Source organism: Oryctolagus cuniculus, chromosome 1 (genome assembly GCF_964237555.1).
Source record: "Oryctolagus cuniculus chromosome 1, mOryCun1.1, whole genome shotgun sequence".
In the NCBI taxonomy this organism is placed as follows: Eukaryota; Metazoa; Chordata; class Mammalia; order Lagomorpha; family Leporidae; genus Oryctolagus; species Oryctolagus cuniculus.
The window spans coordinates 19219555-19233908 of record NC_091432.1 but is presented as its reverse complement, the minus strand read 5'-3'; the positions used below and the strand labels follow the sequence as shown (position 1 = coordinate 19233908).

General features: G+C 56.5%; 1 protein-coding gene across 1 annotated transcript; it reads left to right on the top strand.

Moving 5' to 3' along the window:
* The first annotated feature begins 227 nt into the window (after positions 1 to 227).
* Positions 228 to 5692, top strand: ZNF408 (zinc finger protein 408). Its single transcript, XM_002709081.5, has 5 exons — positions 228 to 415; positions 950 to 1200; positions 2576 to 2637; positions 2793 to 3049; positions 4135 to 5692. The coding sequence occupies exons 1-5, from the start codon at positions 367 to 369 to the stop codon at positions 5643 to 5645; spliced, it is 2130 nt and encodes a 709-aa protein (XP_002709127.2). The 5' UTR covers positions 228 to 366; the 3' UTR covers positions 5646 to 5692.
* Positions 5693 to 14354: the final 8662 nt, after the last annotated feature.

The following is a 14354-nucleotide window of genomic DNA, read 5'->3' as shown; positions in this document are numbered from 1 at the left end:
CTGCCCGGTCCAAACCCGGCCATTCCGGGAGCCCCGCCCACTTCCTGCACTAGCCCGCCCTAGTGCCCGTCTGCGAGAGAGGCAGCGTAACTGTCCGGCTCATCACGCCCACGAGGACGTGGCTGGAACCTTTAGTTCCGGTTTCCCCAGGGACTCGATCCTGGCGGCCTCCGGAATCCTAGGTGCATGCTGTTCTCAGACAGAGATTTGCCTCACAAGTATCCCAGTCTCCTGGTCCTCTGCACCAAAGAGCTCCGAATCTTGGGATTCTTTTCTGAAAAGAAATTTGGAACTCAGTGACTGTTTCCGGGGGGAGCTGAGAAGCGGACGGTCACTTCCGGTAGAGGGAGGCTTTCTGACCCCGGGATGGAGGAGGCGGAGGAGTTGCTCGTGGAGGGGGCGAGCCTGCCGCTTGGTGAGTGACCTGCGAGGTCGGCCACCCCCAGCCCTGGCCTAGCGGGGCCCGGCGGCATCTGGCCAGCTCTCTCCCCTTCGTCCTTTTACCTCCCGAGCCCAGGATCCTCCTTTGGTGCCGTAAGAGTCAATGGGGGGACTTTAAAATTACTTATTTGTTGAAGAGAGAGACTCTCGTCTGCTGGTGCACCCCCCAAATGCCTGCCGGGGCCAGGCTGAAGCCGGGAGCCAGAAATGCAATCCGGTGCTCCCACGTGGGTGGCAGGGATCCAACTACTTGAACCCTGGCCACTGCCTCCCAGGGTTTGCGTTAGCGGGAAGCTGGAGCCAGCCGGGGTGAGAAACCCCAGCCCTCCGTTATGGGAGACGGTGCCACAACCGTCTGCACAGACGGCCGCCGGCCCCTGAGCTGCCCTGAGACCTCCCAGGGGCCTCCCTTAGAGCCCTGACCTAAGCCTCCTGTGGCCTGCCTCGAGTTGTGGTTTCTTCCACACCTTTGCCCTCTCTGCCTCACTGTCTTCTCATCTCCCTGCAGCTCTGGGCCAGAACTCGGGATGGAGCCCTTCCGGAGTGGGCCGTGCCCAGGGCCTGGAAGATGTAGCGCCTGGACTGAGCCGAGCCGCCCTGGCTGTGAAGAGCCTCCCCCGCGGCTTAGCCCTGGGCCCCTCGCGGGCAGAGGAGCAGCATTTGGGTGTCTGGTGTGTCGGGGAGCCCCTGCAGCCTGGACTGCTGTGGGGACTACTGGAGGAGGAATCTCTCTGCGAGGGAGAGAAACCAGGGCAGGAGGTATCTGAGGATCAGGGCGTCTCCTCTCCTTATTTGAAAATTTAAGAGAGATTAAGCCATTCCCAGATGGCTGCCCACGCTGTTGGAAGCAGGGTATTGCAAGCAATAGGAGATGTCTGTGTCCCATCTCTCCAGGATGGTGTCTCTCCTCCCAGTTGCAGTAGTCACGAAATCAAGGGGCAAGAAGTTGTTAGAAGCTGGATTAGTTTAGTGTCAGCAGTGACAAAAGTCAGGAGCTTAGGTTTTGTTTTGTTTTTAAAGATCTGTGTATCTATTTGAAAGGCAGAGTTAACATAGAGAGAGGAAGAGAGACAGAGAAGTCTTTAATTCGCTGGGTCGCTCCCAAATGCTCAGACAGCCAGGGCTGGACCAGGCTGAAGCCAGGAGCCCAGAACTCCTTCCAGGTCTCCCACGTGGGTGGCAGGGGTCCAGGCACTTGGGCCATCCTCCCCTGCCTCCCCAGGCACATTTGCCGGGAGCTGGATTGGGGCAAGTGGGACTTGAACCAGCGCCCACATGGATGGCAGCTGAACCCTCCACACCAGATTGCCGGCTCTGAGCTCAGGTTTTTACAAATAGAAAGACGAGGGATCAGATCCCAGCCTGATCCCCTGGGTAGTTAGATTACATGCCTCAATAAATCTTTTTTTTTTTTTTTTTTTTTTTTTTTTTTTTTTTTTGACAGGCAGAGTGGACAGTGAGAGAGAGAGACAGAGAGAAAGGTCTTCCTTTTGCCGTTGGTTCACCCTCCAATGGCCGCCATGGCTGACGCGCTGCGGCCGGCACACTGCACTGATCCAAAGGCAGGAACCAGGTGCTTCTCCTGGTCTCCCATGCAGTGCAGGGCCCAAGCACTTGGGCCATCCTCCACTGCACTCCCTGGCCACAGCAGAGAGCTGGCCTGGAAGAGGGGCAACTGGGACAGAATCCGGCGCCCCGACCGGGACTAGAACCCGGTGTGCCGACGCCGCTAGGTGGAGGATTAGCCTATTGGCCTCAGTAAATCTTAAAAAAAAAAAAAAATTACGTGACTATCCCAGGTTTATTTAGCTGATGAGATTAAATAAGGTACGATTTTGTTGTATCATTAATGCAGTTTTTTTTTTTTTTTTTTAGTTGATGTTCCTCTTTTTTAGTACTCACTAGAAGGCAAGAATGTGTTCAGTGTAGTAACTACACTCTTGGGAGGGAGATGAAGGGACAGTCTTTTTGGTCTTGACAGAATGAAGAGTCAGCATCAGCCTCTATGTTTCTGGGAGTTTCTTGTTAGATCTGTCTTGGAGGGGTTGTGTCCCGAATTTTGGTTCTTGTTTGTCACCCACCCCGCTTGCTCCTTCAAGCACATATAAGAAGGACGTCTCTTGGTTTATTTCAGGATCTGTCACTAGGCGCGTGGGGAGACGTGTGTGCCTGTGAGCGCAGTTCAGGGTGGACCAGGTGAGTTAGAGGTGCGTGCAGTGAGCCCCAGGTGGGGACGGCTGTACCTCCCTGCCCAGTGAGCCTGGCACTGTGTCCTTGTGCATTCACGGAGCCGAGGAGCTGGGCTTTCAGCCGAGAAGGTCTCCTAAGCCGGCTCTTGCTCTGCTTTGCAGTTGGGTGCGACGGGGCAGGCTGCAGAGTGAGGGGAATGTGGCCCCGGTGCGGATCAAGCAGAGGCTCCACCTGCAGGTGCACCAGGTCGTGCCGCCGGGCTCTGAGCTGCTGCTGCGGCCCCCGCCTCCCTCTGAGGGCCCGAGCCCCGCTCAGCCTGGGCTAGAGGAAGAGGCAGCGGCGGTGGTGGCGACAGAAGTGGAGTCTGCCGTGCAGGAAGTGGGCTCCCCCGAGGAGGATGCCACAGAACCTTGCGCAGGTATGTTGAAAAGCACTGGCTCCAGGTCATCACCGGGACAGCCTGTGATACGGCGAAGCCGGAGCAGTCATGGCTCGGTGGGGTAAGGCCGAGCGCTGTGGGGTCCCGGCTGCTTTTCAAAGTCTGCTTTAAGGTGCATCTGTCAGGCTGGGATGGGAATGAGGGGCTTGGTCAGGACTGAGGAAGAACCTGACTTGGTGGTTGAGGGTTGGTGGACACAGCAAGGGCAGAATTCTTTTTTTTTTTGTTTTTTTTTTTTTGACAGGCAGAGTGGACAGTGAGAGAGAGACAGAGAGAAAGGTCTTCCTTTTGCCGTTGGTTCACCCTCCAATGGCCGCCGCGGCCAGCACGCTGCGGCCGGCGCACTGCGCTGATCCGATGGCAGGAGCCAGGTGCTTTTCCTGGTCTCCCATGGGGTGCAGGGCCCAAGCACCTGGGCCATCCTCCACTGCACTCCCTGGCCACAGCAGAGGGCTGGCCTGGAAGAGGGGCAACCGGGACAGAATCCGGCGCCCCGACCGGGACTAGAGCCCGGTGTGCTGGCGCCGCAAGGCGGAGGATTAGCCTAGTGAGCCGCGGCGCCGGCCGAGGCCAGAATTCTTTAAGGATTCAGAGTACCTTGAGCTACTCACTATGAGTTGATGTTTTGTTGAGGGGTTATGGGTCTTTTCCTTGGAGTAAACAATAGAGTGTTGTAACTGTTACTTTCCCAAGAGTTGCTGGAATAGTTCAGGGTGTGTTGACACATTAAGCTATTCAAGATTTCCAGTTTCTTCTCTCTGGAGTGGGGGGGGTCCCTTTTCTAATGAGCTAAGGTGGGAAGGCGGGGTCTTGACTCACCTCCTAGGGGTGTGTCCAGAGAGAGAAAACCAGGGGCCCTTCCTCTGGCGGGGCACTGCGGTTCCAGGCCCCCGGGACTGGGCAGGCAGAGAGAGTGTGTGCAGCTCAGGCCGCAGGGCAGCGACGAGTGCCATCGCCGCTACTCAGCTTCAGGGCCTGGACGGGAGACACACACTTCTGCGATCTCTGGGAACCGCAGTGCTGCTAGGCTCAGCTGAGGCCTGCACCTCACTGTCGCCCTGCAGATCCCGGCCATCAGTCACCTCCCGGCATCCAGGCAGAGAGCGTGCTGAGCCCCGGACCTAAGCCCCAAGCCCAGGAGCAACTCCCCAAGGATACCCAACCAGCTGGCCCTGTGCGGCAAGATGGCACCACGGAGGAGGCGTGTCTGCCGCAGACACAGGCGCAGCCTGATCCTCAGAGCAGCTCAGCCACCCAGCAGGGCCCAGAGCACAGCGAAGCCAGTTTCCCATCAGCCCCCGGGAGCACCCAGGCAGATGCTCACCTGGCCAAGAAGTTACCTAGCCCCGGTGATCAAAGCTGTCCCGGAGCAAAGACCTCAGAGCCCAGGGCCCAGCACCCTGGCTTCCCGGGACTCCCGCAGACCCCTCCTCGCCCAGCCGTGAGCTCCCCAAAGCAGGGGCGGCGGTACCGGTGCGGCGAGTGCGGCAAGGCCTTCCTGCAGCTGTGCCACCTGAAGAAGCACGCGTTTGTGCACACGGGCCACAAGCCCTTCCTCTGCACAGAGTGTGGCAAGAGCTACAGCTCGGAGGAGAGCTTCAAAGCCCACACGCTGGGCCACCGCGGCGTGCGGCCCTTCCCTTGCCCGCAGTGCGACAAGGCCTACGGCACCCGGCGAGACCTCAGGGAGCACCAGGTGGTGCACTCAGGTGCACGGCCCTTTGCTTGTGACCAGTGTGGCAAGGCCTTTGCCCGCCGGCCTTCCCTGCGGCTGCATCGCAAGACCCACCAGGTGCCGGCTGCCCCGGCCCCGTGCCCGTGCCCCGTGTGCGGGCGGCCCCTGGCCAACCAGGGCTCCCTGCGGAACCACATGCGGCTGCACACCGGGGAGAAGCCCTTCCTGTGCCCGCACTGCGGCCGGGCGTTCCGCCAGCGGGGCAACCTGCGCGGGCACTTGCGCCTGCACACCGGGGAGCGACCTTACCGCTGCCCACACTGTGCCGAAGCCTTCCCCCAGCTGCCCGAGCTGCGGCGCCATCTCATCTCCCACACCGGGGAGGCGCACCTGTGCCCCGTGTGCGGGAAGGCCCTCCGAGACCCACATACCCTGCGCGCCCATGAGCGCCTGCACTCGGGCGAGAGGCCCTTCCCGTGTCCCCAGTGTGGCCGTGCGTACACGCTGGCCACGAAGCTGCGGCGCCACCTCAAATCCCACCTGGCAGACAAGCCCTACCGCTGCACCACCTGTGGCATGGGCTACACCCTCCCACAGAGTCTCAAGCGCCACCTGCTTAGTCACCAGCCCGAGGCACCCTCCAGTCCCCGCCCCGTGTCCCCTGCTGCCTCGGAGCCCACCGTGGTGCTCCTGCAGACGGAACCCGAGCTGCTAGGCCTGGGCGGCGAGCGGGCCGTCTCCCCGGCTGGGGCCGTCGTGGAGGTCACCATTTCTGAGAGCCAGGACAAGTGCAGGGAGATGGCCCAGGAGCCAGGCCCCGCCGCCAGCCTCGTGCTCATCCATAAGGACATGGGCTTCGGTGCCTGGGCGGAAGTGGTGGAGGTGGAGGCGGGCACCTGACGTTGCGCCTCCCCCGCCAGAGCCTTCCATAAAAGGTTTGGTTTCTAGCTGCCGTGTGTCCGCGCCTTCTTTCTCTTGGCATGGCCTGGTAGGGGCTGGACTTTCCTATGAGAACCAGGTCAAGCACTTCCCTTCCTGCTACCAAACCCCCAAATTGTTTCCCAAGATTATTAGGTCAGACTTCTGGTTGGAGAGCGTTTCACTGACATCCAGTAGAGCTTGTTCTGCCACCTTCGCAGAACCCCGCTGAGGCGACCCCACCCCGCCTGGGTGCTGAGCCTGGCGTAGTCACACCCACAGAGCTCCCTCGGGGCAGGCGCTGATGTCTAGCCAAATGGGTGACTCCAAGGACTGAAGCAGCTCAGTGCACAGCCCTCATGCCCCAGCTCACTGTGCTTTGGGCTGAGTGCCGTGAGGTGGCTCCTCATCCTGGGCTACAGGGTGCTGGGCTCCCGGGAAGGGAGCCGGGCCTTAGGAAGTTCAGTGTAGCCCTTACAACCCTGGGAAGGTCAGGGACCTGTGTCCTGCCCCAGAGCACAGGTTACTTGGGGGTTAGCATTCGCACCCACATAACCCAGCAATGGCGTAAGGGGGCCAGCCTCTGCAGTGTGCTGCCTCAGCACGGCTGGCTCTGAGTGTTGGGGGAGGGGAGAGCTGTGCAGGAGAAGGTGCTGGGATGAGCATGGGCAGGCCTGAGCAGCATGGCCGCCACCAAGAATGCTGGGAGGGAGGCGGGACCTAGGCTCAGGAGTTGGACTTGATTTTCAAGACCGTGAGAAGCCCTGAAGGACGTGATCAGATTTGTGTGTGACAAGACCTGGAGGAGGGGTGGGCGGACGCGGTTGTGGGAAATGAATTTGCTGCCTAGGAGGCTGGGGAGAGGGCAGAGCGGTGGAATGGCTCGCCGAGTGTCCATGGAGCACTTCAGTTAGGATTGTAGCAGCGACAGTGTCTACGCTCAGGTGGCTTGCACTGTAGCGTGGGAAGGGCATTACAGATGGTCAGAGGCTCGGAAGAGCAGTGAGGCAGAGGCACGCAGGGCGGGGGTGTGCAGAGCGTGTTGGCCCAGGCCTCTGGGGATGTGACTGGAGTGGAGGTTGGGGGGAGCTGCGTTCTAGGCAAAGACACAGAGGTCAAGAGCAAGGAGCAGAGTGACCAAGGCAGGGCAGGGCATGGAAGGAGTGAGGACAGAGGGTGCCCTGGCTGGGCAAGGACTTCGGATGGATCCATTCTCAAAGACGTAAAGGCATCCTATTTTAAAGACTAAGTGGATACCGAGAGAGATTGGACCTGTGGTTTCTAACTAATTGGGGGGGGGGGGGGGGCAGGCTGCTATGGTTCGGTGTGCTCTGTCCCCAGGAGTCCATGTGTTGGAGCTCAGCTCTTCAGTGTGGCGATGTCACACGTAATGACCTTGACAGGCAGGGCCTGGTGGGCGGTGGTGACGTTGCTGGGGGCACTGCCCTCAGAGCGGGCTTAATGCCGGCCTTGCTGAGTGAGCAAGTTCTGTGATGGTGGATTTACAAAAGAGCAAGACAGCCCCTCCCCGGGCTCTGGCTTCCTGTCTCACTGTGTCACTCACTTGTACAGTGTCACTGACCCTGAGGTCTTTGCCATACTGGGCAGAAGCTTGTGCCATGCTCATGGACCTCCAAAATTGTGAGCTGAGTAAAGCTCTTTAGGAAATCCCCAGGAGCTGCCATCGTGTTGTAGCGGGTAAAGTCCCTGCCTGCAATGCCAGCATCCCATATGGGTGCCGGTTCGAGTCCCGGCTGCTCCACTTCCTGTCCAGCTCCCTGCTAATGCACCTGAAAAAGCAGCTGAAGATGGCTCAAATCCTTGAGCCCCCACCCCTGGCTGTTGGCAGTCATTTGGGGAGTGAACCAGCAGATGGAAGACCTCTCAGTCTCTCCCCCCTCTCTGAAACTCTACCTTTCAAATAAATAAATAAATCTTTAAAAAAAAAAAAAAAGTGCCCAGCCTCAGGTGTTTTGGAGCAATGGAAAATGATGAGTAGTACAGAGAAGCAAGAAAGACAGGAAACACGTTGTGTTCTCACCTCACCCTCTGCTGTCCTGCCAGACAGGTGCCGTCATGCCTGACTCAGATGAGAAGCTGTGGCTTAGCGGCCGTGAGTAACTGGCCCCCACCAGGTCATCAGCAAAGGGAACAACCAGGACTCACTCCAAAGTGGGTCATCTGGGGGCTCGCAGCACCTGCCGCCTGCCTCCCGGATCGCCACTGACGTTAACCCGGGTGCCACCCAGTGCGAATGGCTTTCCTGTCTAACAGGAGGCAGCAGCAGGAAATCGAAGCGATCTAGGGAGAGAGAGGCCCCAGTGGCCACAGCCCGAGACGGAACTGCGGCAGTCAGTGCCCGCTCTGCCAGCCCTGCAGGGCTCCATTGCTAGAGCCTGCTTCCCGCGGGGCTGCTTCAGCTCGGCTGAAATGAGCACCCGCCCCAGCATTGTTGGCATAACGGGTAAAGCCGCCACCTGCGACACCAGCATCCCATATGGGCACCAGTTCAAGTCCTGGCTGCTCCACTTCTGAAATTATTGTTATTAGATCCCTGCTAATGCACCTGTATGCCCAAGTGCTTGGGTCCTGCCATCCGTGTGGGAGACCCGGATGGAATTCCAGCTGGCTTCAGCCCCAGCCGTTGCAGCCTTTTGGAGAGTATGAAAGATTCTCTGTGTGTGTGTGCACGCGTTAACTCTGCTTTTCAAATACATAAGTCTTTAGTAAATTTTTTTATTTAATAAAAAATAATCTTTAAAAAAACAGTGAGCAGCGCTCAGCCCTCTGCCTCTCTGCTGAGCCACCCGCCTGGTCTGGCTAGGTGTAGTCTCTCCACTCAACCATGTAACCTCGCTCCTTCCCCACCCTGCCCAGTCCAAGCGACTGGGCACCCTCTCAGGCTCTGTCTGGAGAGGTGCCCATCCATCCTTACGGATGTCCCTTCCCTAATAAACCTTGCTATTTTACCTCAAAAAAAAAAAAAACAAAAAAAAACAGTGAGCAGCTGGGCAGCATCTGTGCGGCACCGTTAGGCAGCCCGGAGTCGTGCTGGCGGCTTGACATTGAGCTGCGCTGGGTGGTGGTGAGGCCTGTGCACAGCCCACAGCGATCCCCAGGCCCACACCGGACGCTCATGTCCCAGTTCTCATCCCCCACTCAGACGAGAGCTTTCTTCCCCCACTGAGGCCACCCTGCTGCCAGAACAAAGCCAGCAAATCCGCAGCATGTGACAGGGGATCTGCGCCCTGCCAGCCCTCAGGCTGATAATGGGGGTTCCGAGGCATCATGGGAAAGCAGAGGCCCGGGGTCCATCAGCAGCACGCGCAGGACAGAGCTCAGCCTTCTAACTCCTCCTTTAGTGCTCTTCCAGCTGACCTACCAGGCAGTGGCCATTCTTAGAAAGGCTGACCACTGGAATGTAGTTTTACAAATTCATTCGAGAGGCAGGGAGATGGACAGAGCCGCAGATGGAAACCTCATCGGCTGGGTCACTCCAAATGCCTGCAGTGGCTGGGGCTGAGCCACGCGGAGGCCAGGAGCTTGGGATTCGGTCTGGGTCTCCCATGTAGGCAACAAGGACTCAATGGCTTGAACCATCTTCACTGCCTCCCAGGGTGCACCTTAGCAGGAAATGGAATCAGAAGCAAATGTAGGGCCGGCGCCATGGCTCACTTGGCTAATCCTCCACCTGTGGCGCCGGCACCCCGGGTTCTAGTCCCAGTTGATGTCAAATTCTGTCCCGGTTGCTCCTCTTCCAGTCCAGCTCTCTGCTGTGGCCCGGGAAGGCAGTGGAGGATGGCCCAAGTGCATGGGAGACCAGGAGGAAGCACCTGGCTCCTGGCTTCGGATCAGCACAGCACGTCGGCCTAGCAGCCATTTGGAGGGTGAACCAACGGAAAAGGAAGACCTTTCTCTCTGTCTCTCTCTCTCACTGTCTAACTCTGCCTGGCAAAAAAAAAAAAAAAAAAAAAAAAAGTAGGACTCAAACCCAGGTGCTGCAGTACAGGATACAGATGTCCTAGCCTGTATCTTAAGCATTAAGCCAAAGACCTCCCACTCCTATTTTTTTGTTTTAGTTATTTTTTTAAAAAATCTGAAAGGCAGACAGAGACAGAGAGATTTTCCATCTGCCGGTTCACTCCCCAAATGCCTATGACGTCAGAGCTGGGTAAGTCTGAAGCCAGGAACCTGGAGTTCAGTCCAGGTCTCCCGCGTATGTGGCAGGGACCTAAGTACTTGAGCCACCACCTGCTGCTTCCCAGAATGCACACCCACAGGACGTGGATGGGCAGTGGAGTGAGGACCTGCACACTGTAATCATAATTTTAAAATATTGTGTTTATTCACTTACTTGAAAAGAAGAGTAACAGGGAAAGATCCACCTGCTGGCTCAGGCCCCAGGGGGCTGCAACAGCTGGGGCTAGATGAGGCCGAATCCAGAAGCCCAAAACTCCAGCTCAGTCTCCCACACAGGTGACAGGAATCCAAGTACTCGGGCCTCAGCTGCTGCCTCCCGGGAGCACTGGCAGGGAGCTGAGTCAGAGCAGAGGCAGGACTCCATCCCAGGCATTCCAGTATGGGATGGGAGTGTCCCGGGCAGGGGCTTAACCCACTGCGCCACAGTGCTCATCCCAACCAAAACAGAAAACACTGATCAGACTGAGAAAAAACTAAACACCTAAAGAGACATAATTTCAGCCAAAAAGAAAAGAGAGTTTTAATAAGGTAAATTTACAGGGGCTGGCACTGGCACAGCAGACTAAGCCGCTGCCTACAATGCAGGCATCCCTTGTGAACATCGGTTCGAGTCCCAGCAGCTCCACTTCTATCCAGCTCCCTGCTAATGTGTCTGGGAAAGCAGCAGAAGATGGCCCGAATGCTTGGGCTTCTGCACGCATGTGAGAGACCCAGGTGGAGTTCCTGGCTCCTGGGTTTGTCCTAGGTAGCCCCAGCCATTTGGGGAGTGAACCAGTGGGATAGAAGACTCTCTCTCTCTCTCTCTCTCTCTCTCTCTCTCTCTCTCTCTCTTTCTCTCTCCCCCCTCTCTCTTTAACTCTGCCTTTCAAATAAATAACAAGATAAATTTATAATTTTTGAAGGATTTACATTTTTGTTGATCTATAAAAGGACAAGGCTACCAGGAGACAGGCACAGAACTCTGGACTGGGTTTAAGAATATCTGTACCCCTTGGGGCTCTGGGGCTCTGGGACTCTCGCTCTGTGTCTTGGAACAGGATTCTAGTGTTTTTGATGATTAGAGAGCTTGTTGTTACAGCACAATGTTTGTCCTACCTACCCCTGGTTTTGTTGATACCTATTCGTGGGGCAGGAAGGCAGCCCTTCATCGTGACCTTGTTCCCAGGGGAAATAGGTGCAACAGTGTGCAGGTGTGTGTTTAGGGTGAGACATAGAAATGACACACTCTGCGGCACGGTGCCTCCCCCGCCGCCCGGGCTGGGGGTCTTCCAAGAAGAACAGCTCCTGGAGGCAGGGGCTCGGAGGGGGACTGCAGACCGTCGACATGCTGGGTGTGCTGCGGCCCAGAGGAGCTCTTGGGTCCCCCACAGAGACATCTTTGCAAAGAACACACCCTCTCTCCCTACCTCTGCAAAGCAGCCAGAGTGGGTGTGGCCTTCCAGTCACCACAGAAACACAGGGCCGTCCTGCTGGAACCCACTTCCTAACGGCAGTCTCAGTTATGGAGGAATTGGGTTGACTTTTCATTGTGAAAAATGTTTCAAATACAGAAAATTAACAGATTAATGTCACCGCCCCCTCACCACCTGGGTTTAATGGTGTTTAGCATTTTACCCTGCTTGCTTCATCTGCTTGTCTTCAGTATCCTCTCTAACTCATCAAGATTGTAAAAATATAACCATGCGTCATTGGCACGCATCAAATTAACAAGAATTCAGAGCCAGCATTGCAGCATAGCGGGTAAAGCCACTGCCTGCGATGCCAGCATCCCATCTGGGCGCCGGTTCCTGTCCTGGCTGCTCCTCTTCAATCCAGCTCCCTGCTAATGACCTGGGAAGAGCATCGGAAGACGGCCCAGGTGCTTGAGCCCTGCTACCCACATGGGAGACCTGGAAGAAACTCCTGGCGCCTGGCCTTGGCCTGGCCCAGCCCTGGCCATCGCAGCCATCTGGTGAGTGAGCCAGCAGAAGGAAGCGCAATGTCTCTCTGTTTCTCCCTCTCTCTGTAACTCTTTCAAATAAATAAATACATCTTTAAAAAAACAAAAATACAGAACCAGAAGCGGTGGGCATTCTGGCCTAGCAGTTAAGGTGCCCGTGACCCCCATCAGAGCTCCCTGTCATTGGAGACGCGGGGAGGCAGCAGGGATGACTCCAGTGACCGGGTTCCTGCCACCCACGTGGGAGACCTGGATTGTACCTCTAGTTCCGCCTTTGGCTCTGGTCCAGTCATGAGCATTATGGGCATCTGGGGGGAATGAACCAGCTTTCTCTTTCTGTCTGCCCCTCGAATAAATATTTGTTTAAAAAAAAAAAACAAGCCACGACAAGCCACACGTATACACCCACCCGAATGGTTCATGTGACATGGATGGATGCCAGGGGCCATGGGTGAGGAGAGGGGCTCTCGGTCCTTGCTTGTGGGGTGGAAGCTACACAACCACGTGGGATGGTCATCAAGATGGACGCCTGCCACATGGACCAGAAAGTCCACTCCTGGGCTTAGACCCGACAGAAATCAGGGCTTACTTACAGGAAAAGTCTTGCACAAGAATATCCATAGAAGTTCCAGTCCTAACAGCCCCAACCTGGGAACCACTCCAAATGCCCATCAGCCGGCAAGTGGATCTATATGCAATAGCCACACAGTGAGATCCCATGAAATCCTGAAAGGAACGGATTCCTGCTCCACACAACATGGGTGGATCCCAGACACGCACTAGCGAGAACAGCCAGACCCACACAAGGATGTGCTGTAGGTTTTCATTTGTGTGAAGTTCAGAAACGGACACAACTGCAGGGTAGTGATAGCAGTGAGGACAGAGGCTTTCCGTGGGGGCTCTGCTGAGAGGTGACACAAAGGAGGGACCTGTTGGGAGCTGGTTACATGGGCGTGTGCATAGAAACTCGAGTTGCTGGGGTGGGCGACATGGCACAGCAGGTTAAACCACCGCTTGGGAGGCCCGTAGTCCATGCTTGAATGCAGGTTTGATCCAGCTCTCTGCTAATGCTCCTGGAATGGAGTGCAAAATGGCTCAAGTTCTTGGGCCCCTGCTACCCACGTGGGAGACCAGGATGAAGTTCCAAGCTCCTGGGTGTGGCCTGGCTTAGCTCCTCTGTTGCAGCCATTTGGAGACTGAACCAGCAGGTGGAAGACTTCTTTCTCTGTGTCTCTCCTTCTCGCTATGTCACCCTGCCTTTCAAAGAAATAAATCTTATATATGTTTTTTTGAACTGTTGACTTGTATTACTCGTTGTAAGTTAAACCTCAATGTAAAATACATAAAACTGCATATATATGTATATATATATATGAAAATCTATAGGAACTGGCCAGCCATGAATTAAGGTGACCCATGGGAGTGCTGGTCGCCAGTTCCCTGCCAACCCTCTCTCCTCAGACTGTCCATGACTGCCATCCAGACCCAAAGAACAGGACCTGAGCAAAGCCCGGCACGGACCTCTGCTTCCCGCGTCCCTGCCCTTTGTCCCTGTCCTTCTTAGACCCAGCACTAATATTTGCCTTGCACACGGCAAACAGGAAACAGGGCAGGGAGAGGAGCGGGCTGGGCACAGAAGCTGAGCCAGGCCCGGCCCAGCGCAAACAGGTAGAAAAGGGGAGGGGCTCTGCCCAGAGACCCGGGGGTTGGTGACGGGAGAACAGAGACCAAGGGCTGGCCCTAGCGCCTCCTCCTGGGCAATCAGCGCACACACTCACATCTCCCGCAGCTCAGGAGGGAAAGTCCCCGCAGCGGCTGACCCACACCCTTGTCCTGCTGCTGCTGCCTACGTGCTGTGGTTACACCGGCTCCCTGTTGCTCCACCCACGGAGGTGTACTGACGACTCGGCACTGGCTGTCCATCATTCGTTTTACGTTCATTCAGCTCCTTTAGTCCTTGCGGCAAAGTTCTGAGTCCCACTGTGCGGATGAGGAAACCGAGGCACACAGAAATAAAAGCAACCTGAGGCCAGTGCTGTGGCAAAGCAGGTTAAGCTGCTGCCTGCAGAGACGCCAGTTTGAGTCCCGGCTGCTCCACTTCCAATCCAGCTCCCTACTAATGCACCTGGGACAAGGAGTGGAAGTTGGCCCAAGTGCTTGGGCCCCTGCACCCATGTGGGAGACCTGAAAGAAGCTCCTGGCTCCTGGCTTAGGATCAGCCCAGCTCTGGCTGTTGCAGCCATTTGGGGAGTGAACCAACAGATGTTAGATCTCTCTCTCCCTCTCTGTAACTCTGCCTTTCAAATAAATAAACACACCTTTAAATAATAATAATAAAGGAAGCACCATCTTTCTGCATTAGGATTGGAAGGAACAGCAGTGGCCCTCGACTCAAGCTCACCCCTGCCTTCAGAAGGGATAGCCATGGTGGTGACAGTGACCTTTCTTTGTGACTTCCGCCCAGGCCATGCATCCCTGCTCCTGGCTGGTGGGGGAGGGCTGTCTCTCCACTTGTCCCCACGGCTGGCCCTGACCTGCTGACCTGTCCCCCT

What these genes read in the sequence shown, in the direction of transcription:
- ZNF408 (XM_002709081.5), top strand. Translation starts at nt 367, where the DNA reads ATGGAGGAGGCGGAGGAGTTGCTCGTGGAGGGGGCGAGCCTGCCGCTT. An exon ending in GAGAGAAACCAGGGCAGGAG is followed by an intron (nt 1,201 to 2,575) that starts GTATCTGAGGAT and finishes GGTTTATTTCAG; the next exon opens with GATCTGTCACTAGGCGCGTG. An exon ending in TGCCACAGAACCTTGCGCAG is followed by an intron (nt 3,050 to 4,134) that starts GTATGTTGAAAA and finishes GTCGCCCTGCAG; the next exon opens with ATCCCGGCCATCAGTCACCT.